This window comes from Hemitrygon akajei, chromosome 6 (genome assembly GCF_048418815.1).
Source record: "Hemitrygon akajei chromosome 6, sHemAka1.3, whole genome shotgun sequence".
Lineage (NCBI taxonomy): Eukaryota > Metazoa > Chordata > Chondrichthyes > Myliobatiformes > Dasyatidae > Hemitrygon > Hemitrygon akajei.
Window position 1 is genome coordinate 14,928,568 of NC_133129.1, and position 24,388 is coordinate 14,952,955.

General features: G+C 39.1%; 1 protein-coding gene across 4 annotated transcripts in view; it reads left to right on the forward strand.

Moving 5' to 3' along the window:
• Nucleotides 1–24,388, forward strand: part of zfyve28 (zinc finger, FYVE domain containing 28) — a 177,379-nt gene that overhangs the window by 64,256 nt on the left and 88,735 nt on the right. For 3 of the 4 annotated variants that reach the window (XM_073047944.1, XM_073047945.1, XM_073047947.1), the window contains exons 3-6: nucleotides 3,244–3,381; nucleotides 4,358–4,560; nucleotides 8,477–8,566; nucleotides 23,541–23,630. In XM_073047944.1, coding sequence (XP_072904045.1) covers nucleotides 3,244–3,381; nucleotides 4,358–4,560; nucleotides 8,477–8,566; nucleotides 23,541–23,630 — 521 coding nt within the window. The remainder of the gene's footprint in view (nucleotides 1–3,243; nucleotides 3,382–4,357; nucleotides 4,561–8,476; nucleotides 8,567–23,540; nucleotides 23,631–24,388) is intronic. The other variant, XM_073047946.1, reaches the window with a different exon arrangement.

Consider the following 24,388-nt stretch of genomic DNA (forward strand, 5'->3'; position numbering starts at 1 on the left):
TAGAATACAGCATGGGAATAGGCCTTTTGATCTACAATGTCTGTGACTGACTGTGAAGCCAAAGTAAACTTGTTCCATCTACCCTCGTTGCTCTATATCCCTGTTCATGTACCTGACTAAATGCCTTTTGTATCTGCTTCCCCACCTCCCCTCAGTAAATTCCAAGCACCTGCTACTCTGTGTAAACAAAACAATAATTTGCCTTGTAAATATCCTTTAAACTATTCTCTCTCTGGGCATTTAAAGTTATACCCTCTATTATTAGACATTTCTCCCTCAGAGAATGGCAATGTCTCTGCCTCTCATAATTTTATGTGGTTCTATCAAGTTTCCCCTCTTGATCTCTATGTCCAGCAAATATTATCCAAGTTTGCCCAACCTCTCCTTGTCGGCAATACTCTCCAATACAGGCAGCATCCTTCTGCACCGCTCGCATCTTTCTATGACGATGATTATCAGAATTGCATTCAGTATGCCAAATATGACTTCACCAAAGGTTCATGAAGTTGATTCTTGCTCACTCCCTCTCTAGCCTCTCTGCCTTTGTTTCCTGCACTGTTTAAACAATGCTAAGGAACAGTACTGCATTGGCCAGCTTTGGTTATCATAGCCCTCAGGATTCAATAATGCATTTGATAGTATCAGATTTCAACATTTCTTGAGTTTCTCCTATTTCCTGCATTCATTCGTTTCCTCTCCTTCTAGTATTCCTGATTACATTAATCTTTTTTTTACACCTCCAAATATGTCTTTAGTTAGATCGCTGGCAAATGATAAGAGTGGGTTCCCTCACTTCTGCCCCTCTGACCCTCAACACAGGTGCCCCCCAGGGCTGTGCACTAAGCCCCCTCCTTTATTCTCAGTGTACCCATGATGCCACCCACAGCTCCAATCTGCTAATTAAATTTGCTGATGACACTACACTGATTGACCTAATCTCAAATAATAGTGAGGCAGCCTACAGAGAAGAAGTCATTATCCTGACACAGTGGTGTCAAGAAAATAACCTCTCCCTCAATGTCGCAAAAATAATGGAGCTGGTTGTGGACTACAGGAGGAATGGAGAGCAGCTAGCCCCTATTGACATCAATGGATCTGGGGTTGAAAGGGTAAACAGCTTTAAGTTCCTCAGCATAAACTTCACCGAGGATCTCACATGGTCTGTACACTCTGGCTGTGTGGTGAAAAAGGCACAACAGTGCCTCTTACACCAGATGGTTGAAGTAGTTTGGAGTAGGCGCACAAATCCTAAGAACTCTCTACAGGGTCACAATTGAGAGCATCCTGACTGGCTGCATCATTGCCTGGTATGGGAGTGGTGCAGACAGCCCAGTGCATCTGTAGATGTGAACTTCCCACTATTCAGGACATTTGCAAAGACAGATGTGTAAACAGGGCCTGAAAGATCATTGAGGACCCAAGTCACCCAACCACAAACTGTTCCAGCTGCTACCATCCGGGAAGTGGTACCGCAGCATAAAAGCCAGGGTCAATAGGCTTCGGGACAGCTTCTTCCACCAGGCCATCAGACTGCTGAATTCATGCTGATGCAATTGTATTTCTATGTTATATCTTACATAGTATTTATTATTAATTACTATAAATTGCACATTTAGCCAAAGATGTAAAGTAAAGATTTTTACTCCTCGTGTATGAAGAATGTAAGTAATAAAGTCAATTCAAATCGATTCTTCACTACCTTTCTCAGAACCAGGTTTACTATCACTGACATAAGTTGTAAAATTTGTGGTTTTGTGGCAGCAGTATAGTGCAAAACGTAAAGTATACTGCAAATCATAAGAAATATTTTTTAAAAATCAAACAAGCGGTGTAAAAAAACAAACAGAAATAGTGAAGTAGTGTTCATGGGTTCATTGTCCTTTCAGAAATCTTATGGAGGGGAAGAAGCTGTTCCTTTCAATCAGTACTGCTTATCATTCAATTTCTCCCAGTTCATGAATCTGTGAAAGAATGGGATTGAGTGTCTTAAAAGAGCGTAGTTGAATAGCTGTCTCTTGTGTTATAAGTAAATGAGATTCATCCCGGGATTCACAACCTAGGGTTTAAAAGTTTGGTTTCTCTGTCTACAACTGCTACCTGACCTGCTGAGTATTTCAAACATTGTCTATCTTTAACTTCACATTTTTAGTGTCTACAAATAGGGTGTGCTGAATATGTTTGACCAAAGAACTATCTTCTTCCTTTTGTTAAGTTCTTCAAAAGGAAGAAAATTGCAGAGCTTAAGGAACAGGAGGGCAAGTAAGACTAGCTTTAATACCTTTGCTAACACTGGTAGATACTTGGCAGACTACTGTTTACATTATCTGTGATAACATGAAAATCTGCCTTGTTCACTGAACACCCAGGGATGTTCCAGCCAGTGTAGCTTTGTGACTCCAGAATCACTGGTTAACTGGTTCGCACGTGTGTGCTGTTGATATATTGCTTGTGATTTTGGTAAACCTTGACCCAAAACTGCTACAAGGTGTTCAGTGGTGGCAAAGCTGGAGAGGAATGTAGGTGTTCTGTGGCTTGCAATCAGAAGTTTCAACAGTATAAAAGGCTGTTAGCTGAATCACATCTGAAACTCCTAACTGTGGAACCAAATGAGTAGTGGGATGTGGAGTGTTTCCTGAAGAGTTGCGGAGGCATAAACACCCTTGGGTACTGAGTAAAATATGAAATTGCCACGTGAAGACTCGTATGTTAACAAAAAGCAATAACTGGAAATGTAATTGACCAACGTGACTTGTATGAATTGTCCTGATGAAGGGTTTCGGCCTGAAACACTGTCTCTGAATTCCTTTCCGTAGCTGCTACCTGACTTGACCAGCATTTTGTGTGTGTATGTGTCTCGATTTACAGCGTTTGCAGAATCTCCTATTTCTGAATTGATCTACAGGTTTACTTTTGGTCTAGCAAGGACACAATTGGCTGAGTTGCCTGCTGTGTTGTAAATTTCTGCTTCTACAAACTTGACATCACAACCTGTAGAAGTATTTCAAATGTATTCTAAACAACCTCTTGTACAGAATTATTGCTTTGAAATTTTAAGTGACAGCATTGTATTTTTCTCGTGACCTTTTTAACCTCAGCCAAACATACTACATTATATTTTAAGATCAGGACAGACTAATATGATCGTGTCAGAATTTGTAATATTGGTCTCATTCAGCAGATTTCTTAATGGTCTACCTTAAACCAGTTTGAATTCCCTGAATTCTTTCTCTTTTTATTAATTAGGATAATGTGTTAAATATAATAAACCAGATCATGCAGGAATGCATTCCAAATGAACGAGCAAATAGGGATTTCTGTGTGAAGTTTCCAGAGGAAATACGGCATGATAATCTGGGAGGACAGCTTTGGTTTGGAGCTGAGGTAAGCTGTGTTTGATGTTTTCTTCTCTCAGAACCTCAGTAAACTGTCGGCATATTAGTTTTGGTTCATGTGCACAAAAGTGCATTATTCAAGAAATAACTTCATCATTTAATTATGCTTCATTTGCTTAATTCAGTAATCTCCCAAATGGGGTAAATTGCAACTGAAAAAGATTCTTCTAATTTGCAAGTGCATTTGCCATCTCGTATTGTTTCCAGTTTCTCTGCCCTACAGTCCCTTGAAGCTATATTAGCTTGAATCAGTTAAGTATATGAGACCCTCTTTTTATTGGGCGTCTCTAGAAATGGTGTGTGAGCCCCTCACTAACAGCCACTGGACTCCGTGGCGAGGAAACCGCCATCCTTGGGCTCCGTACGTCTAGGGTGTATATGACTGGTTCTGCCAAATCTTGAGATTGGGATGTCTAGCCCACCCAAACCCCAGTTTGTGTGAATACTGTGTGATTTACTGCCCCATGCAATTGCCCGTCGGCATGAAATAACAAATCACACACTGCAAACAATTAAAAAGTATATTTATGATTGTTAACTTAACCAACGAGTTAGTAAAGAAATAAAAAAAACTAAAAGGGCCTATTATAATTAAACAGTCAAATGTGTACAGGTTGGAGCTCAAATCTTCCAAAAAACATATTCACTGATCCTTGGTAGACTTCTGCGCCTTGGGTTCCATTGAATTGCGCATTCCTACCAGATTGAATCTTATAGCTGGTTATCTCTAGCTTCTCTCCTCATTTCCCCAGGCAAAGACCTTGACTAACCTTATTGTCCCTCACAAAACCACTCCCCCAGCATTCTCTCGAACCTTCACCTAGTTCCACTATCCTGATTGGATGACACACATATAGGGTCATCTTAAAGAAACTGCAGAAAACAATTCAGTCATTACTTAGTGATTTGTTTTAAATTTGAGGATTAATTTTAATATTTCTACTGTTCATTTCTTTTAAATCCAGTGTTTAGCTGCTGGTTCAATTATCATGAACCGTGAAATAGAGAGCATGGCAATGCGACCTTTGGCCAAAGATTTAACCCGCAGCCTAGAAGAAGTACGAAATGTTATCCGTGACCAGTGCCTGAGAGACTTGAATGCCTATACTGACAAAATGAAGGAATCCCTCAAACAATTTGATGGCTTGTTTGCAGAATTTGAACTATGGTAAATCTTGATGCATGCACTGTTATCAGAATGCTCTTATGTTCTATCCCATTTCTTTCCATGTCAAATTTTGAGCAGGTTTTCATACTTATAAGGCAAGTTGTCTTAAATGTAGCTTTTCAAGTTCTAGCTTAGTTTATTGTCATTCAACTATATATGTATATACTGCCAAATGAAACAATGTTCCTCTGGATGAAGGTGCACAATACAGTACTTACAACTGAAATACTGGTTAAGTGATTTTGGTTTTCCCGAGTAAGTAGTACCTGAAGTATTTGTTCTTAGTGATTGAATCTATAGACATTTAAGTTAGTAGACAACATTACTGACACAAAAGTGGGAGCTTTGCAAAATAGTAATGCAGAGCCGCAAAATAAGAGGACTTGAGAAAGGTTTAGGAAATTGAGAGATGGTTGAAAAATATTGTGGGAAAAAACATGTGTTTTAATAATGCTAAAGGATGTCAATGAATAAAGAGAGTTCAAATGTGTGATTAAAATATATTGAAGGTAAACATTGTGACTGTAAAAGGAGGGTAGTAGATGAATGAAATGGATACCACCTAGCAGGTAAATAGTTCAGCATGGACTAGATGGGCTGAAAGGCCTGTTTCGGTGCTTTTGTGTTCTGTTGCTTGACCTACCGAGGCAATAATTGGCTAAAGTTTGAATACTGTGTGCTGTTTCCAGTGTTTCAAAAACAACACTAAAATTATGTCTGCAATAGTTTTAGCAAGAAGGCTGGGAAGGAAAGCTTTCATTGCAATAGCAAATTTACGATAAATGTATATATCTACTGAATTAGGGAGGCTTTGAAAGCCTATTTTCTTGAAGAAATTATTGACAAAACACTAATTTTAATTTATTGCTCTGAGTGGGTCTTCAAACAAGTAAATTGTTACATTAAATGCTTTAGTATAAAGACTAATTGGCACAGAAACCTTGGATCTGTTGATGAAAAGCCAAGAAATGTTTTAAGATGGGAAAGATGTTTAGTTATTGGAGGGTCTCTTATCAAAAAGCATGCACCAATAAATCGGGCTGAATGGCTTTCTTCTTTACTCTGTGTGTCTCAGCTTTCTATAGAAACTTGACCGTGAATATTGGCAAGTCTTTAACTGATGAGGAATAAGGGAGTCTTATGATACCAAGATATAGATCTCACTGCTTTCTTTTGAACCTCCACCATCCAAATTTTCCCTTGGGATTGCCAGTTGCTCAGGCAGCAATCACCAATTTGGTTCCAATTGTGTGAAGATAACTGACACAATGCAACCCACAAGTCCTACCTACCACCTTCATCAGTTGACTCAGTAGATAAGCTATTAAGCTTGTTGATGAAACCCAGTTGTTTGATTTATTTTTTAAAAATTTGTTAAAGGAAGCCATATACATGGACATTAATCATATTTCTAAAAATCTCAAGGTCAGCAGATGATGGTTAATATGAGCACTTGAAATTGATCTAGTTATCACTCTTGCTTGACTAATTCAGGCAAGATGTTCTGAATATATCTATATCCTTCGATTTTTATCCTCCGATTTTTATCCTCCAAGTTTTAACTAGTATGATTATAGGATAATAGAGCTTTAGATTGAAATGATTTTTATTGCAAGAGATTTGATCCTTGTCGATTCTGTCAGAACTTAAGTATCAATTTAAGCAAGTGAAATGAAACCAGAAGGGTATGGAAGTACATTAAAATCTGTAGAAGCAGACCTCTGCAGAAATGAATGCCACCTGCTCTATATGTTAAGGTTTTATAATAAACTTTTGGGGTAAAAAGGCAACATTGGTTCATTTTATTGAGACCCAAAGGCCTGGGACATTAAAAACAATGATTTCAGCTCTCATATGACTAATTGAGGGATTTTAAAATCCTTCTGATTTTTTTTAAAAGAAAGACTGATGGTAGCCATGTTTCTGGATTGCTATTTTAAATAAACATCTTTCTGATCCACTAATCTGCTACCTTTGTCTGGCCTATACATGACCCCAAAACTCCTGGCAATTGCCCTGGCTGAATAAGAATCTTCAAAACTTGCACCCTGAACACAGCTCAAGGGTGCGGGAACATGAGTACTACAGTATGGCTTCTTCAGCTAGTGCTCACCATTCAGTCAGATCATGACTGATCTGACCTTGGCCTCAGCTAAACGTCGCTTTCTGTTCTCCATGGTCAAAATCTTTTTTGTCTCTGGTTTGTACAAGGTCCATTATTTGGTCTCCAGGGCTTCCTGTGGTAGAGAATTCTGAAGATGAAGTGTACCTTATACTGAAATTAAGCTCTCTTTTTCTGTAATGGACCCCAATGGAGAAGCAGTCTCTAGGATTAACAAGCCAGAGAACCAGATTTGTATTCCAACATATCTAATTGATATACCTGACATATTAATGTGGAATTAGTATTATAGGTATTATTAGTAATAATGACAAACTTCTTCCCCCACCTGGCTCCATCTGTCCATCAGTCCTGTCTCACCTGCGTCCACCTATCACTTGCCAGTTGCTGCCTTGCCCTAACCCCTCACCTCTTGATGTGGACTGTCCCCCCTCCCCACCCACGTTCTCAGTTTTGATGCAGGGTCTTTACCTGTTTATATCAACTATCCCCAAGCCTCCACAGATCCTGCCTGACTCAGTGTTTTGCTACAGAAACTGTGTACCTTTGCTGCACTTTGTGACTTTGGGGTTACACTTTGTTTAAATCTCTTGCATTGTTACTGTTGGGTTCTTGGAGTTGTAAACCTGATTTCTTCTGTCACTTGCTATATTTTGTTCCTCCAATATCGATCCGTGTTTTTCTGGGGAATCCATCAGTTCTTTCTCTTGCATCAATGTTACCTTTATTTGCAACCATGTTCTTGCCCCAACCAACCAACCAGAATCCAGTTTGTTTGTCCTTCCTTAAAGCGTCAAATGCCTTAGTATAATCAGAATCAGGTTTATTATCACGGGCATGTGTTGGAAATTAATATGCCACATCTCTCAATATGCTCATGATGTTAGGGAAAACTCATTAATGCCATTACATTTTCTATCTTTGCAAGAATGAATTCAGTCAGAATGTCCTCAGCTTCATCAAATGGAATGTCTTCGCATCCCTCAATTTTATCTTCACCCCTCATTTTTCCTTCTGCCGTTCTTTAAAGCCCTGTCAAAATTTGCCAGGGGATGGAAGTGTTACTGTTCTGTGAATGTTAGATAAAGGGCTCCAACAAAGGCAATCTGCTGTTGAGATCGGAGTTTAGAATTTGGAAGTATGAAGTCATGGTACCAGAATGGTGGTGTTCTGTACTGGTCTGAATAGAACGACCATTCTAAAAAAAAAACTTATCTGTTGAAGTCTTCAGGTTGTTTCTAGTTTATGGGTTTTACTGTAGAAGATGGGAGAACAGTGGCTTTCAGATTGGGTATAACATTGAGATGAGATTATAGCTACCGGTACTATTTTGAGGGAATTGGAATCAAAATAACCCAGAACATTCTTGTCCATGAAAGGCTGAAAGATATAAAAAAAATTGAGTCTGATGTGTAACATGAGTCAAATGCTCCAAAGCAATGATACTTTGTTGCAAATAAGAGGCTTAAGTTAAGATATATCAGTAGATGAAGCACAAACGTGAGGAAATCTGCAGATGCTGGAAATTCAAGCAACACACACAAAATGCTGGTGGAATGCAGCAGGCCAGGCAGCATCTTCCACCAGCATTTTGTGTGTGTCAGTAGATGAAGGTTCTCTTGATAGTGGACTTGATTGAAGGAGGAGTTAAATTTACTTAAAAATATATAATGGTGTTGAATAAAAGGAAGAAAAATATCATACCCTTCTCAGCTGTATTTTTCTTGAATCAATGTCAGCTCTTTTTTGCAAATTAATATAAAAAAATACACATTATTATGGCTTCTCTTTCAGTTATGTGTCTGCCATGGTACCTGTGAAATCTCCTAAAGAGTATTATGTACAGCAGGAAGTCATTGTTCTCTTCTGTGAAACAGTTGAAAGGTAAATTTTAAAAAAACCATACACTCCCGTTCAGTATAGAATGTTATTTTTTACAGATACCCATAAGATTGTTGATATAAGCAAAAATAAAATTATTTTGTTACTATTGTGTACATTTGTCAAGTTTGATTAACATATGTCTTCCAGGAAGGGAACCCTTCATATTTAGCAAATGCATTTATCTTCTGTCAGCTTGCTCATCTGAAAGTTCTGAAGTATTTTACAAGAGGCACTACTAATTCAGTTTACTGGAACTGATTAGTGCTGCCTTTCTGATGGATATGTTAAGTATTTGTGAGGTGTTGATTTTGATGCATTTTAAAGTTTGAGGGTTCATGATTTCCACTGCCTGCACTGAATAGTGACTAAGTAGAATGTCTCGGAGAAGATTAACATTTCAGAAAGAATGACAATGTTAGCTTAAATTCTCTACTGCTGCATTTGAGATTAGATAGGAGAATTGACTCCCAGCCAGTGCTGTTGCCCAGTTCAAACTAGAATGAATTGTATTTCAGACAAATACCTAGTGCCCTACTATAGTTCGTTTTGTTTGGCCTTTTCAATGATGAAATATTGTGTTTAAACAATATGCTTGTAGCCCAAAGGGAAATGGCAGAGCTCATAGTTTCAACAATATCACATCTTCTTGCTCAACTCTCCTACATGGTGAAACCAATCATAAATTACTTTAGTACATAAGCTTTCTTTGTTCCCAGTGCAACAATGCTGAACTCATGTATTAATACTTCCTTTGAAGAGCATATAGTATGGTTTTAAGAAATGTGTCACCTAGTGGGCAGCAGGGTTGTATATGCACTTCTCTTAAGTATATAATTTAACAGCACTAGCGAACCAGGTTCATTCCTGCTGCTGTCTGTAAGGAGTTTGTTCCGTCGGTAACTGAGTGACTTCAGTTTCCTCCCACATTCCAAAGACGACGTATAGGTCATTAGGTTAATTGGTCATATGGATGCAGTTGTACAGTGTGAGTTCGTTGGGCCAGAAGGGTCTGTTACTGTGCTGTACCTCTAGGTAAATATGAACTGCTGAAACTGCTATCATTTGTTTGTAATGTCTAAACACTTGAGGAAACTGGTTTCTGTCTCATTGGAACTGTGGGTAAGTAAGGCTTCTGTTGTGATTGCATTGCAGCTTATCACTGATGTGTGAAGATTAAGTTATTTTGGGAGGAGAGGAATTGGGAGAAACAATTTTTTTTGTTCAGAAAGATTTGTGCTTAGTCACTTCCCTGGCAATTAAATTGAGTATGGTCATTTATAAGGAAAGTTACTCTGGTGTATTAAATATTAAGCTTCTTACACTGTAAACTCCTTTTAACTCCTTTATTTTCCCTTTACAATGTGCACCGACTGACTAGAGAACATTTCTTTATCAGATTTATTTCTTTTGGTAACATTGAATATCTCAGCAGCTACTATCACATTTCAAAAGATGGGCAGCATGCAGGTTATGAAGTCAAATCAATTCCCATGTTAGCACTATTGATTTAGGGGCCAGTATCTAGAATAATATTTAACGTGGTGGTTCTGAAATAGCAAGGTAGCTGAGATGAAAGGTAATGTGGTGATGATTTCAATTGGGGGGGGAATGGTATTTTAATACTTGAACAGATGTCATGGGTAACCAGATGTGACTTAGACTCTGAAGCTTCAAAAGAATAATGTACTGCCCAGGAATCATTTAAAAAGTATGCTTTTGTAGCAAACAAATGATCATTCCCACCAACAATCGGCTAAAAGTCAGAATAGAATGGACAAAACAAAATTCAATTTACACTTTCTTTTGTGTTCTCAAAATTTGAGCAACCAACTCATCAGCAAAGTTCAAATTACAAATAAAAGCACTAGTCATGCATCTTTATTTTAATTGAAACCATATATTAATCTTGATTTAGGCTTTGGAGTGCTCCTGATCTTTTGCATGAGATTATTATGGAAGTTTGGGAGGTCAAATTGACTTCAGTGTAAAATTTTCTCCAAAACACAATGTTAAACCGTAGACCATTTGCCCTTCCAAATGTACACAAAATGGAAGGAGAAGAACTAACTGCAGGACAGTTATTGATTGGGTTAATTGTAATTGAACAGGATAACATCACTGATTATAACAAACAGCCTTGTATTCTCCAAGGACTTGAGGACAATGCCCAAGATATCTATATCTGTACATGAGCCAAGAGTTTGAATGAGTATTCTACTAGAAGAGAATTTTCAAATTCCAAATCACCCTTTCAAGTCAATTAAACCAAGCTGTTGATTATTATACTAATGCCTGTTCTTCAAGATCTGATTCCCACCAATCACCTTTCTAACCTGTAATTAAATAATTCGTAAGTCTGATACATTATACCAGGCTATCAGACCATTGAGGCAAATTGCTATTAAAGTTTTGATCTAAATCTCACAGCTTTTGTAGGAACCTTCTTGCCTTTAACTGGGATATTTTTTGATCCTACACCAGTTTTCAAATCGTTGCTGTATCTTCTGCCCCAATTGCATCAGGAAGATGAAACAATCTTTCTGATTGTTTATTCCAGGCTTGTCTATTCTCGTCTTCCCCCGTCAGTTCATGCAGAGCTGTATTTCATCTGCCTCCTGTGGTCATCATTTCACCCACCGCTGATTTCCTGACCAGCAATAATTACCAGCCTCTGAAGACTCACATTTCAGTTTTTACTTTAATGCTGGCATAATTTGACTGACACAATCTTCCCTTTTTACTCTGCTATTATGTATGTCCCATTTGGAATATTTCATGTCCAACCATTTGTGCAATTATAAACAGTTTAGTAAATTATATTTTATTAGTGGAACAGAACTTAATTACCCATGCTTCTACTATCATTTGCACTTTCAAATATCTGTTGAGGACAGAGCTAAATAAACAAATTGTCTTGTTATTTATATAATAATTGTTACTTTGGCAGTCACATAGCACAGGACCAGATGAAATAATACTTAAGTGTTTCCTTTCCATCTTAATTTGTTTGAAAGGTTCAGCTCTGAATCTGGTGCTCTTTGACACTCTGGGGTAAGAATTTCCGATAACCTTTTGGTCAGTTTTTTGATTCTTCTTGAGTTCTGCATTCTTGCAAACGTTTGATGTCTATAAGGAGATTGTATTTTATTCCTGTGACTCAATGGGTTTCCTCCAGATATTACTGTTCCCTCTCACATACGGGTTAGTAGGTTAATTGGTCATGTGGGTTGTTGGGCTAGAAGAACCTATTACTGTGCTGTATCTTTAAATTTTAAAAAAACATTTTTTTCACCACACTCTCCAAAACAACTGGGTCTGGAATTAATAAAAATGAATGCTGATTTTCCAGATTTTTCAGTAATTGCTACACTTTGGAAAATTCTGAATATGATTTAAGCATTCTGAATATATATTTAAGAATGTTATGTTGTATATTGAGTTTTAAAAGAATTAAGAAGCAAGCATAGATTAAATTTTAAAAAGACAAACAAATTGTACCCGGTAGAATTAATTTTTTGAAGACCTGGATTACAAATGTTTATTTGAGTTTTAGGAGATATCTGAAAGTTTGCTTGCAAAGACGCTTTTTGTTTGAAATACTCAAAATTAAATATAGATTATTTACATGGCCAAGAAATTGACTGAACAGCAAGAGATTGAGTCTTTAATTTATAGACTGGTTAGTGGGTTGACTGATTGTCAAGGCTTTTGTCTTACAAAGATTTATGTTGTGGCCACAATTACTCATAAACTACTTGCAGGGTGAAGAAATACCACATAGCCATGTTTTCCATTACAAAGACTGGCATCTCTGAGAGAATTAAACTAAAAAGGGAATTGTAGATTGTTTCACAAATTAATTTGACTAAAAGCATTAAAGGATATGGGACAAAGTCAGATGTGAGTACATTATGGATCAGTCCACTGGCAGCTGTTCATAAAAGACCACAATGCCAGTACTTTGTTTAAGCTCATTGCAGGCATTGCATAATTGCACATAGTAATACTTAAAATATTGTAGCATATTTCCTTTCCTTCATGTGTTATGTCTTTGGAAGTATAGTCAGTTTTCTTGAATTTTTTTCCATAGATGCACTCCTTTCTGATGATTGTTTCCACATAGTTAAAGACCTTGGTGTTTAGCTCCATCTTTGCTTTCCACTGAGTTGTTCATCTACTTATGTAATCTCTATCCTTTCTTAATTATTTTGAATTGTAAATTGGTTCTACAATTTTGATTATATCTATTATGCCCATGTCAAAATATCTTAACTAGAAAACTAAAGAGGGCCTTTGAGACTTGTTACAATCCACTTCCTACAAATTAAAAATAAAACACATTTGCATACAACTAGAAAATAAGAGTCTCTGTGGGACATAATTAAAAATAAAATCAATTTACTTTTCATTCTTGTGTACTGTTCCACAGTTCATTTATCTGTGTTGCCATCCTTCTTTCTACGTTGATTGACAACTGTGATTTTCCTCAAATTCCAAAATCTATTTGATCAGAAATTGATGGATCTTGACTACTTTTCCTCAGCTGTGGATAATTAATTTAAAAAATCCCTGTAATATTACTCATTGTTGTTTATAAATCTCTTCTAAACATTATTCCGTTTATTTCTTGTTGAATTGCACTTACTATACATACTAAAACCAGCCTGCCCTCTAACCGTGCTCCTTCAGTAAAGCAGCCAGTGTAATCAAAGACCCCCCTCACCCCAGGTATTGGGCAGAAGATAGAAAATCCTTGGACATTACCGCCAGCCTCAAAAACAGCTTGAATCCCAGACTTGAACAGATAATTTATAGGATAATATAGAATATTGGCTTGACAATCTGGATAGCTACCTTTACCTGCACTGCACTTTTTAGTAGCTTTTACACATTTTTCCACATTGTTATTATTTTACTTCATTCTAACTCAATGCACAGTGTAATGATTTGATTGTATGAAGAGTGTGCAGCACAAGATTTTCACTGTATTTGGTACATGTGACAACAATAAAACAAAACCAATGTTTTATCTTGGACATTTTTTCCATCACTGTTGTGAAAATGTTCACATTCATCATTTTTTATTTCATCACAGACAAACTAATTTCCCACATAGACTTCCATTTTTCTTTATCTACTTTTAATGTGAATCCGTGGATGAATTTGTGGTAATTCAGTGAACATAGAACAGTACAGCTCAGGAACAGGCTCTTCGGCCCATGATGTGTGTGCTGACCTAAACCCTTCTGCGTGTGATCGATACCTCACCATTCCATGCATGTTCACATACCTGTCTAAATGCCTCTTTTAAAAAGCCACCATTGTGTCTGCTTCCAGAATCATTCCAGCTGCACTTTCCAGACATCTACCTGGAATGCACTGCCTGAGGTGTTGGTAATGGTAGATACGTTAGAAACTTCTAACAGATGTTTAGATAGGCACATGAATGCGAGAAAAGTGGAAGTATATGGATAGTGTGTAGGCAGAAGAGATTAGCTAGCCATTTGATTACTAATCTAGTTTGGTGCAACATTGTGGGCTGTAAGGCCTGATCCTATGGCTTAATAGTCTTTGATCTGCGTACTGATCTACATTTAAGAAACAAACTTGCACCACACATCTGCTTTTAAACTTTCCCAATTTCACCTTCAAGCTCAAGCCTTACAGTATTTGATATTTCTTCCTTGGGGAAGAAAGACTGATTACCTACTTTTACTATTTCCTCAGTTTTATAAACTTTTATCAGATCACTTGTCAGTCTCCAAAAAGGTTATTGCTTTAATGTTTAATGAGGGGGTTAAGTTTAAAAGGGAGGTGCAAGGCAAGGTTTTTGTGTTAAGTGCCTGGAGCGAACTGCCAGAGAAGTTGAAGAGAACAGATTATTGACATTCAAGAGATTTTTAGAAGGGTACATGAAAATTCAGTTTGGATCATGTTCAGATAAAATAAATTATTTTAATTCAGCATCATGTTTGACATAGATATCATGGGCCGAGAGGCTTGTAGCTGTGCTGTACTGTTCCATGTTGGAGATAACTTTTTAACTCAAGATTTAATTTGACAGGGAACTTTGAAGGAAAATTGGCTATTTTTGGATATCAGACATAAAGAGTTGTTATTAAGTGTATATTATGAAGTTGAGCCAAATGACTGAGAATTACAGGCTGCAGTAGAAGGAAATGTTGGGCAGCTGTGAGAAAGGATATGACATTAAAAGTTCAATTTGAAGCAAAAGTGGGTAGCTGATTTGTGAACTAACTGATTCAAGGTGATCCTGCATCGATGACAAGACTTAAACATTTGTTTTGGGGCTTAAGACCCAGCTTTGATATCATCAACAAATAACCAGAATTACAAAGGAAGCCAGATTTCTAAAGGATCCAGGAGTGCAAATCAGTGAGAAAGCAATCTATGATGAGACAGGGGTATCAAAGGGAAAAGGGGTGAACAAAGAGCAGTCTAAAGAGGGGAAAGAATAGACTACCACCAGGACATAAGTGTACAGCAGTTTCAAATTTTATCAGAATCAGGTTTAATATCACTGGCATATGTCATGAAATTTGCTGTTTTACAGCAGTACATTGTAATACGTACATAATAAAAAGCTAAGTTACAGTAACAAATATACAGTGTCTTTAAAAAGTATTCACCCTGCTTGGAAGTTTTCATGTTTTATTGTTTTTTTCCTGATAAACTGAAAAAGGCTCTTGTGTCAAAATGAAAACAGATCTCTATAAAGGGACCTAAGCTAATTACAAATATAAAACACAAAATAATTGATTGCCTAATTACTCATTCCTGTCAAGTCAGAATTTAGCACCTTTGGCAGCAATTACAGCCTTGAGTCTGTATGGCAAGGTCTTACTCTGCAATTTTTCCTTGTTCTGTACAGAACTGCTCAAGCTCTGTCAGATTGCATGGGGATCGTGAGTGAACAGCCCTTTACAAGTCGAGTCACAAATTCTCAATTGGATTGAGGTCTGGTCTCTGACTTGGCTACTCCAGGATATTCACTGTATTGTTTGTTAGTCATTCCTGTGTAGCTTTGCCTTTATGCTTGGGGTCATTGTCTTGCTCGAAAATAAATCTTCACCCGAGTTGCAGTTCTTTTGCAGACTGCATGAGGTTTTCCTCCAGAATTACCTTGTATTTTGTTGCTTTCATTTTACCCTCTACCTTCACAAGCCTTTCAGGGCCTGGGTCAGTGAAGCATTCCCACAGCATGATGCAGCCACTGCCATGCTTCACAGTAGGAGTGATTTTTTTTTTGATGATGATGGTGTGCCATGTTTGGATTATGCTAAACATGGTGTTTAGTCTGATGGCCAGAAAGCTCAATTTTGGTTTCATCAGACTATTGAACCTTCTTTTAACTGACATCAGAATCTTGTACATGGCTTCTGGCAAACTCGAACTGAGATTTCATGTGAGTTTTTTCAAACAGTGCTTTCTCTTTGCTACTCTCCCATTAAGTTGCGACTGGTGAAGCACCCTGGTGACAGTTGCTTTATGTGCAGACTCTCCCATCTCAGCCTCTGACGCTTGTAACTCCTGCAGTGTTATCATAGATCTTTGTGTCCTCCTTCACTAGTCATCTTCTTACATGGTCACTCAGTTTTTGAGGACGGCCTGCTCCAGGCAGATTTATAGTTGTGTATATTCTTTCCATTTCTTGATGATTGACTTGAGGGATATTCAGTGACTTAAAATTTTCTTGTATCCATCTCCTGACTTGTGGTTTTCAATAACCTTTTAATGGAGTTGCTTGGAGTGTTCTTTTGTCTTCATGGTGTAGTTTTTGTCACAATATTGACTCACCAGCAGTTGGACCTTCCAGATACAGGTGAATCTTTACTACAGTCAATTGAAATACCTTGACTGCACACAGGTGATCTCCATTTAACTAATTATGTGACTTCTGAAAACAATTGACTGCTGCAAAAGTGATGATTTGGTGTGTCATATTAAAGGGGGGGGGGTGAATACTTATGTAATCAATTATTTTGTGTTTTATATTTGTAGTTATTCTAGATCACTTTGTAGAGATCTGTTTACACTTTTGACATGAAAGTCTTTTGCCTGTTGATCAGTGTCAAAATGCCAAATTAACTCCACTGTCATTCAATGTTGTAGAACAATAAAAAAATAAAAACTTCCAAGAGGGAGTGACTACTTTTTATAGACCCTGTATGTGTGTATGTGTATATGTATGTGTGTATGTATGTATTGTTACGTACCCCGTAACTGGGTCACTTACCAGCAAAGATAGAGAGGTCCGTTGAAGTCTGATGGTACTATTTTTAAAAGTCTTTATTTATAAAGGGGCACAAAAATAAGATTAATACAAACATTCAGATAATATACATCATCAATACTCAATCTAAAAGCGCGGGTATAGTAATAATCATCAATAAGAAATAGCTCTATCGTTTGTCTAGGGGATAATATATTGTCCGATGGAAATATAAAAGTCACTCAGTTCCTGCAGGCTTCAGACTTTGGGGACCGCTGGGTTTTCACTTGTTGGAGAGAGAGAGATTTGTGAGAAAAGAAACTTGCCCGGGTCTTTTGATGAGGCCAATCCGTTGAGTCGGGGGAGTTGGTTCCCCATTGTTAGTTCAAGAAAATCGTTTCTGTGGTACCCGCCACCGGTCCCCAAGAAAGGGAACCAAACGCACGTGGCTGCCTTCAAATGGCTGCCCGCTATTATGGGATCGCTAGCGTGTCTTTTGGTGCGTCTGAGGGGCTGTCTCTACAGCCCCTCTTTTATCTTGACTCGCAGGGTAGTAGATGTCAATCAGGCTGGGGGTGATGCAATCTCTCTCTCAACCAGCCCACTTTGCCCGAGGGCTTGCACTTAACCTAGTAAGAGACAATGGCCAATGTCGCGTTATTTTGCATCACCGGGGAACGAGGCATCCGGCACGTCTCTCTCCCATTTCCTGGGTCCACTGACCCCCCCCCCCCCCCAGTGCTCTTGCGATTCTCACAAAGGAGGGGGCTGCGGGCTTAACAGTATATATATAGCAAAAAAAAGTGAGTTAGCGCACATGGGTTAATTGTACATGGTGGAGGGGAAGAAGACGTTCCTGAAACAATTCAGTATGTATCTTCAGGGATATAGAGTAGCCTGGCATAGCATGACCTTCAAATGCCTAACTAATTTTATGCATTTGGTTGGGCTGGTAACATTCACTATCAAATTAGATATTCTTTAAAAGGTTAAATTCAAATAGATTAACTTTAGTCGTCACATGTACATCCAAATATATCGTAAAATGCATCATTTGTGTTCAGGATGTGCATCTTGTAAGTGTCGCCTTGCTTCCAGCACTCTCAACTTACAATTTAACTGGTACTTTTTTGGAATGTGGGAGGAACCCACAGGAAACAACATTCAGAATGTATGAACTCCTCAAAGGCTGCAGTGGGAGCACCTGTGCTGCTCACATTCCATTTAACCAGACCATTTGTGTGACAATTCAACAACATGTCACCAGTGAATTTTAACTTTGAATCAGTGACCATGTGGGACCCCCCCCCCCCCCCCCTGATACTTTTTTTGTGTAGCAGGATTAGTTCGGAAAACTAGCAGTGACAATGAAATATTTCTAGTCTTAGTCCTTAAAATGAAAGATATCTGTCTAAGTACAAGAGCATTCAAGTAATAACTACTATTTTTGCAATTATACCAAGCCATTGGCGCTCTCACCCTCACCAACCTTACTAACATTGGGGATCTCCCATCCACTGCCACCAACCTCAGTTCCCTCACCCTGCACCTCTAGTTTCTACCTGCTGCCCAAGATCCACTAATCTGCCTGTCCAGATAGACCCATTGTTTCTGCTTGTTCCTGCCCCATTGAACGTATCTACATACCACCTCTGATTTATCCCCTCTGGTTCAGTCCCTTTCTACTTACAGCCATGACACTTCACACACTGTTGATCTTTTCAATGATTTCAAGTTCCTTTGCCCCCATCATCATATTTTCACTATGGATGTCCAGATCCAGTACACCTCCATCCCCCATCAGGAAAGACTCAAAGCTCTCCATTTCTTTCTGGACACCAGACCCAATCACTTCCCCTCCACCAACACTCTCCTCCGTCTGGTGGAACTTGTCCTCACTCTCAATAATTTCTCCCTCTGCTCCTACTTCCTTCAAACAAAAGGAATAGCCTTGGGCACTCGCATACATCCCAGTTATGCCTGCCTTTTTGTCGGCTATGTGGAACAGTATGTTCCAAGCCTACATTAGTATGACTCTCCAACTTTTCCTGCGCTACGTTGATGACTACATCGGTGCTGCTTTCTACACCCATGGGGAGCTCATTGGCTATATCAGCTTTGCCTCCAACTTACACCCTGCCCTTAAATTTACTTGGTCCATTTCTGATACCTCCCTCCCTTTTCTCGATCTGTCTGTGTCTCTGAAGACAGCTCATTGACTGATGTCTGTTAAAAAACCCACTGATCTTCACAGCTACCTGGTCTGTACCTCCTCCCACCCTGTTATTTGTAAAATATGCCATTCCCTTCTCTTAAATCCTCCGTCTCCACCGCATCTGCGCTCAGGACGAGGCTTTTCATTCCAGAACTAAGGAGATTGTCGTCATCCTTCAAAGAAAGGGGCTTCCCTTCCTCCACCATCAATGCTGCCCTCAAATGCATCTCATCCATTTCATACACATCTGCCACAACCCCATCAGAGGTAGGGTTCCCCTTGAGCTCATCTACCATCCCACCAGCCTCCACATCCAACGCATAATGCTCCGTAACCCGACATCTCCAACGGGATCCCACCACCAAGCACATCTTCTACCTCCCCCCTGCTTTCCGCAGTGATCGCTCCCTATGTGACTCCCTTGTCTATTTGTCTCTCTCCACTGATCTCCCTCCTGATCACCTTCCTCAGCTGCTGCTCACCCTTTTCTTTCTTCCATGGCCTTCTGTCCTCTCCTATCAGATTTCCTCTTCTCCAGCCCTGTATTTCGTTCACCAATCAATTTCCAGCTCTACTCATCCCTCTCCTTCTCTGGTTTCAGCTATCTCCTTGTGTTTCTTCCTTCCCTCCCCCTACCTTATACTGACTCTTCATCTTTTTTTTCTTCTCCAGTCCTGATGAAAGGTCTTGGCCCAAATCGTCAATTGTATTCTTTTCCATAGATGCTGCTTGGCCTACATTTTGAAATCCCAGCATTTTGTGTGTTGCTTGGATTTTGAGCATCTGCAGATTTTCTCTTGTTTGTGGTTGGACTATTTTTGCCATAATAGTTTGCTCTACTTGGGATTTTCCTGATAGTTTCTGATTCAATGGGCTAGTATGAAACAATAGTTGCTATTCAGCTGCTTTTTGTGGGAAGGAATTGATTTGATTTGAAGTCTGTGCTGTTTGTACTCTATCAGCACTTGTATAGATCGCAAGAAAACTGAACTGAGCTGGGGTACTTCCTGAACTTCGCTTTTTATCAACTTATTGCTAACTAGTTTTGTTGATGTGAGATGGGGACAATTGCCAATCTTACATGTTGTGTAAGCATGCTATTTTATATCTTAAATAAATGTAACTATTCAAATAATTTTAAGTTGTTGAGATAGGAATTAGGGGGAAAATTCTTTATTAACAGTGGCACATTCAACAGATCCTTTGGCCTATGATATGCCCACCCAATGTAAACATATTCCATAATTAATCTATCTTCACTCCTACACAGCCATAATCTTCAATTTTTCATCCATCTATTTGCCTATCTAAGAGTCTTTTACATATCCCTATTGTGTTAGCTTCCCTAGGCAGTGTGTTCCAGGCACCCACTCATCTCTATGTACAGTAAAATTCTTGGGCAAATGTATATAGGTAGTCTGTCTCAGACTTTTGCACAATACTGTATTAGTCAATGTGGAATGGAGATTGAGTCTATAAATCTGGTGAAAGTAAAGGATGTTGGGAACAGTGAGGCTGGAGTCTTGTGGGAGGGGTGTGGGACAGGTGGCAAAGTCAAGTCAAGTCGCTTTTTATTGTCATTTCAACCATAACTGCTGGTATAGTACACAGTAAAAACGAGACAATGTTTTTCAGGACCATGGTGATGCATGAAACAGTACAAAAACTGCACTGAACTGCGTAAAAACAACACCGAAAAAATAACTACACGAGACTACAGCCTACCCAGGACTGCATAAAGTGCACAAAACAATGCAGGCATTACAATAAATAATGAACAGGACAATAGGCACAGTAGAGGGCAGTAAGGTGATGTCAGTCCAGGCTCTGGGTATTGAGGAGTCTGATGGCTTGGGGGAAGAAACTGTTACGTAGTCTGGTCGTGAGAGCCCGAATGCTTCGGTGCCTTTTCCCAGACGGCAGGAGGGAGGAGAGTTTGTATGAGGGGCGTGTGGGGTTCTTCGTAATGCTATTTGCTTTGCGGATGCAGTGTGTAGTGTAAATGTCTGTAATGGCGGGAAGAGAGACCCCGATGATCTTCTCAGCTGACCTCACTATCCACTGCAGGGTCTTGCCATCTGAGATGGTGCGATTTCTGAACCAGGCAGTGATGCGGCTGCTCAGGATGCTCTCAATACAACCCCTGTAGAATGTGATGAGGATGGGGGGTGGGAGATGGACTTTCCTCAGCCTTCGCAGAAAGTAGAGACACTGCTGGGCTTTCTTTGCTATGGAGCTGGTGTTGAGGGACCAGGTGAGATTCTCCGCCAGGTGAACACCAAGAAATTTAGTGCTCTTAACGATCTCAACAGAGGAGCCGTCGATGTTCAGCGGAGAGTGGTCACTCCGTGCCCTCCTGAAGTCAACAACCATCTTTTTTGTTTTGTTCAAATTCAGAGACAGGTTGTTGGCTCTGCCCCAGTCCGTTAGCTGCTGCACCTCCTCTCTGTATGCTGACTTGTCGTTATTGCTGATGAGACCCACCACAATCGTGTCATCGGCGAACTTGATGATGTGGTTCGAGCTGTGTGTTGCAGCACAGTTGTGGGTCAGCAGAGTGAACAGCAGTGGCCTGAACACACAGCCCTGGGGGGCCCCCATGCTCAGTGCGATGGTGTTGGAGATGCTGCCTCCAGTCCAGACTGACTGAGGTCTCCCAGTCAGGAAGTCTGGTAGGCTCAGCTTTCCAATCAAAGGAGGAGTGCCGGGGCAGGTGTAGAAATACCCAGGCCCTGAGACAACAGGCAAGGTCGTTTGATTCTAGACATCTAGTTTATTGATCATTACAGAATGTCTCTCTGGTGCTTCCCGCTCCTTAACTTCTCCCTTCCCCCTTTTTCCTACCATGATTCCACTCTCTACCCCCTTTCCACTTTCAGTCCACAGTAGACATGAAATTTCACCTATGAAATTTGTTTTTTTGCTACAGTTGTACAGTACAATACATAAAATTTACTACAGTACTGTGCAAGTCATGGGCACCCTAGATATATATAGTGCCTAAGACTTTTGCACAGTACTGTATTTAAAAAAAAACTTTGACATCTCCCCTAAACTGTCTTCCACTTAATGAATGTTGCAGTTCTGTGAAAGTCTGATTAAATCACAACCAGAGTTCATTTATGGTCACTTTGTTATAGGAAGGCTGTGGAGGCTTAGAGGAGCAGATGCTGCCTGGATTAAAGAATGTATCTTAAAAGGAAAGGTTGAGCAAGCTATGGCTTTTCTCATTGGAGGGAAGGAGGGTGAGAGGCAGTTTGATAGAGGTGCATAAGGTCGAGAGGCATAGATAGTGGACAGCCAGCATTATTTTCCCAAGGTGACAATGGCTAATACCAAAGGGGTGATGGATGAGTTATTATCATAGGGACATTTATTAAACCTTTTAGATAGGTCCATGAATGTAAGACAAAGTGATATGGTCTGTGTGGTTGGGGTGAGTTAGATTATTCATGGAACTTGATACCTTGGGTTGTAGAGCTTGTACTGTGCTAAACTGTTCTATGTTAATTACAAAATTAAATTGAACAGAGAATTTGTTCAATTATTGAAGGGATGGGGGATCTGTGCCAATATTAGAAACAAATTGAAATGGAAACAATTTGTTTAATATATAACAAAGTTTCCTTGCAGTTTTTCAGACTTGACAATGTTGATTGATTTGTTTGGCTGAAGCAACTTTGGAGGGAAAGTTATTTTGTGAAGCCTTGCCTCACTTATCTGATAGCTTAAAGCACCTTGTGCCTTGAATGTGTTTACCATAATAAAATCAAATGTTGAGGTACTGTACAGTCAAATAACACAAACTGCAAAGAGGCGAATAACGAAGCAAAACTTTTTTTCCCTGGAAGAGAAATGGTAACAATTCAAGGGGCAGTAAAATATTGGTCATGACACCAGCCTACTTCCAGATTCACTTTGGATTGTGGTAAGCAGATTGACCAATGGACGTTAATTGCTAACGTCTCCAAAGTAGTAAGCTAAAATTTTTAGAAAGGAAGGATTAAATGAAATTTTAAAGATGTTGTCTTTAGGTAATGCATTTCATGGTCTTGGGTCACCCCAAAGCCCTGATTATGCTTCACAAGAATAATCACCGTTACAACTGGGAACTATAAGCAGCCAGTTCCCACATACAGCAATGTGATAATGAGCAATTTCTGTGGTGCTAATTAAGTTATAATTATTGCTCAGGGCCCTGGGGGTTAACTACTTGCATCTTTTACAGATTCAAGCCATGGCATCTGTTGTGCCCACTTGAAAAGGCAAATGGGTCTTCAGTTTAATGCTTCAGTTAAAAGCAATTGCAACAGTGCTTCATAGTCCCTCTGTTAACATATCAACATTGTGCTGAAACTTCTGGCCCCATCGCAATAGGCAATAATTAGCCACTCCCAATACTTGAGTTACTTGGTTAGATTTGGTGTAGTTTCTGTTTTGTTGTTCATTTATTATACATTGGCATAATCTATGTGGTTGCTCTCTTTATTCTGTATGACAAAAACTAACAGTGTCTTTATCTTCAGGGCCTTAAAGCTTGGATACCTCACACAAGATTTGATTGATGACTACGAGCCAGCATTAATGTTTACAATTCCGAGACTAGCCATTGTCTGGTAGGTAATATTCTTTAAAAAAAACTTTTTATGCTTATGAAGTATTAATTGTTGCTGTTTCACATCCATTAGGGAAGTTATAATTTAGTCATTTGCATAATGTGATACCCACCAGCCACATCACATGATTATGAAAGTAGATTAACTGGGCAATTAAGATCTTCTGCAACAGAAGTTTCAAACTATCGTGTTAGACGTTGAAATATTTTAATGAGTTGGTCTCTTTATTCAGCGACTGCAGTTTGAATTTGGATGTTATCTTGCATGTACTAATTGACCACAGATAAGTAATCCATCCAGAAGAATTAAAGCCCTGCTCTTGGAAAATGAGGAAAACTTGTGCCCTTTGTACCTTTTAACATTCAGTACAAAGAAATAATGGGCGCCGATTTGGTTGTAGATGCTTACAGGTTGCATAGTACATCTCAAAGTCCCTGAAGAAGACCATATTAAATGTTTCTGTTACTGAAACTGTTTTCTCTTTGCCTGTTTATTAAAGATGCAAGTCGGACTTGAACAACACCATACTGTTGTCTGATGGGTAGAGCATAGAATTTAGTACAGCACAGTACAGGTCTTTTGGCCCAAATGTTGTGCTGACCCTTTAATCTACTCCAAGAACAATGCAACCCTTCTTTCCTACATAGCCCTTCATTTTCTTTAAACCTTGTGCCATCTAGAAGTCCCTTAAATGTCTGTGATGTACCTGCCTTCACCACCATCACCACTCTACCAGAGTGTTCCACTACTGATGTCAA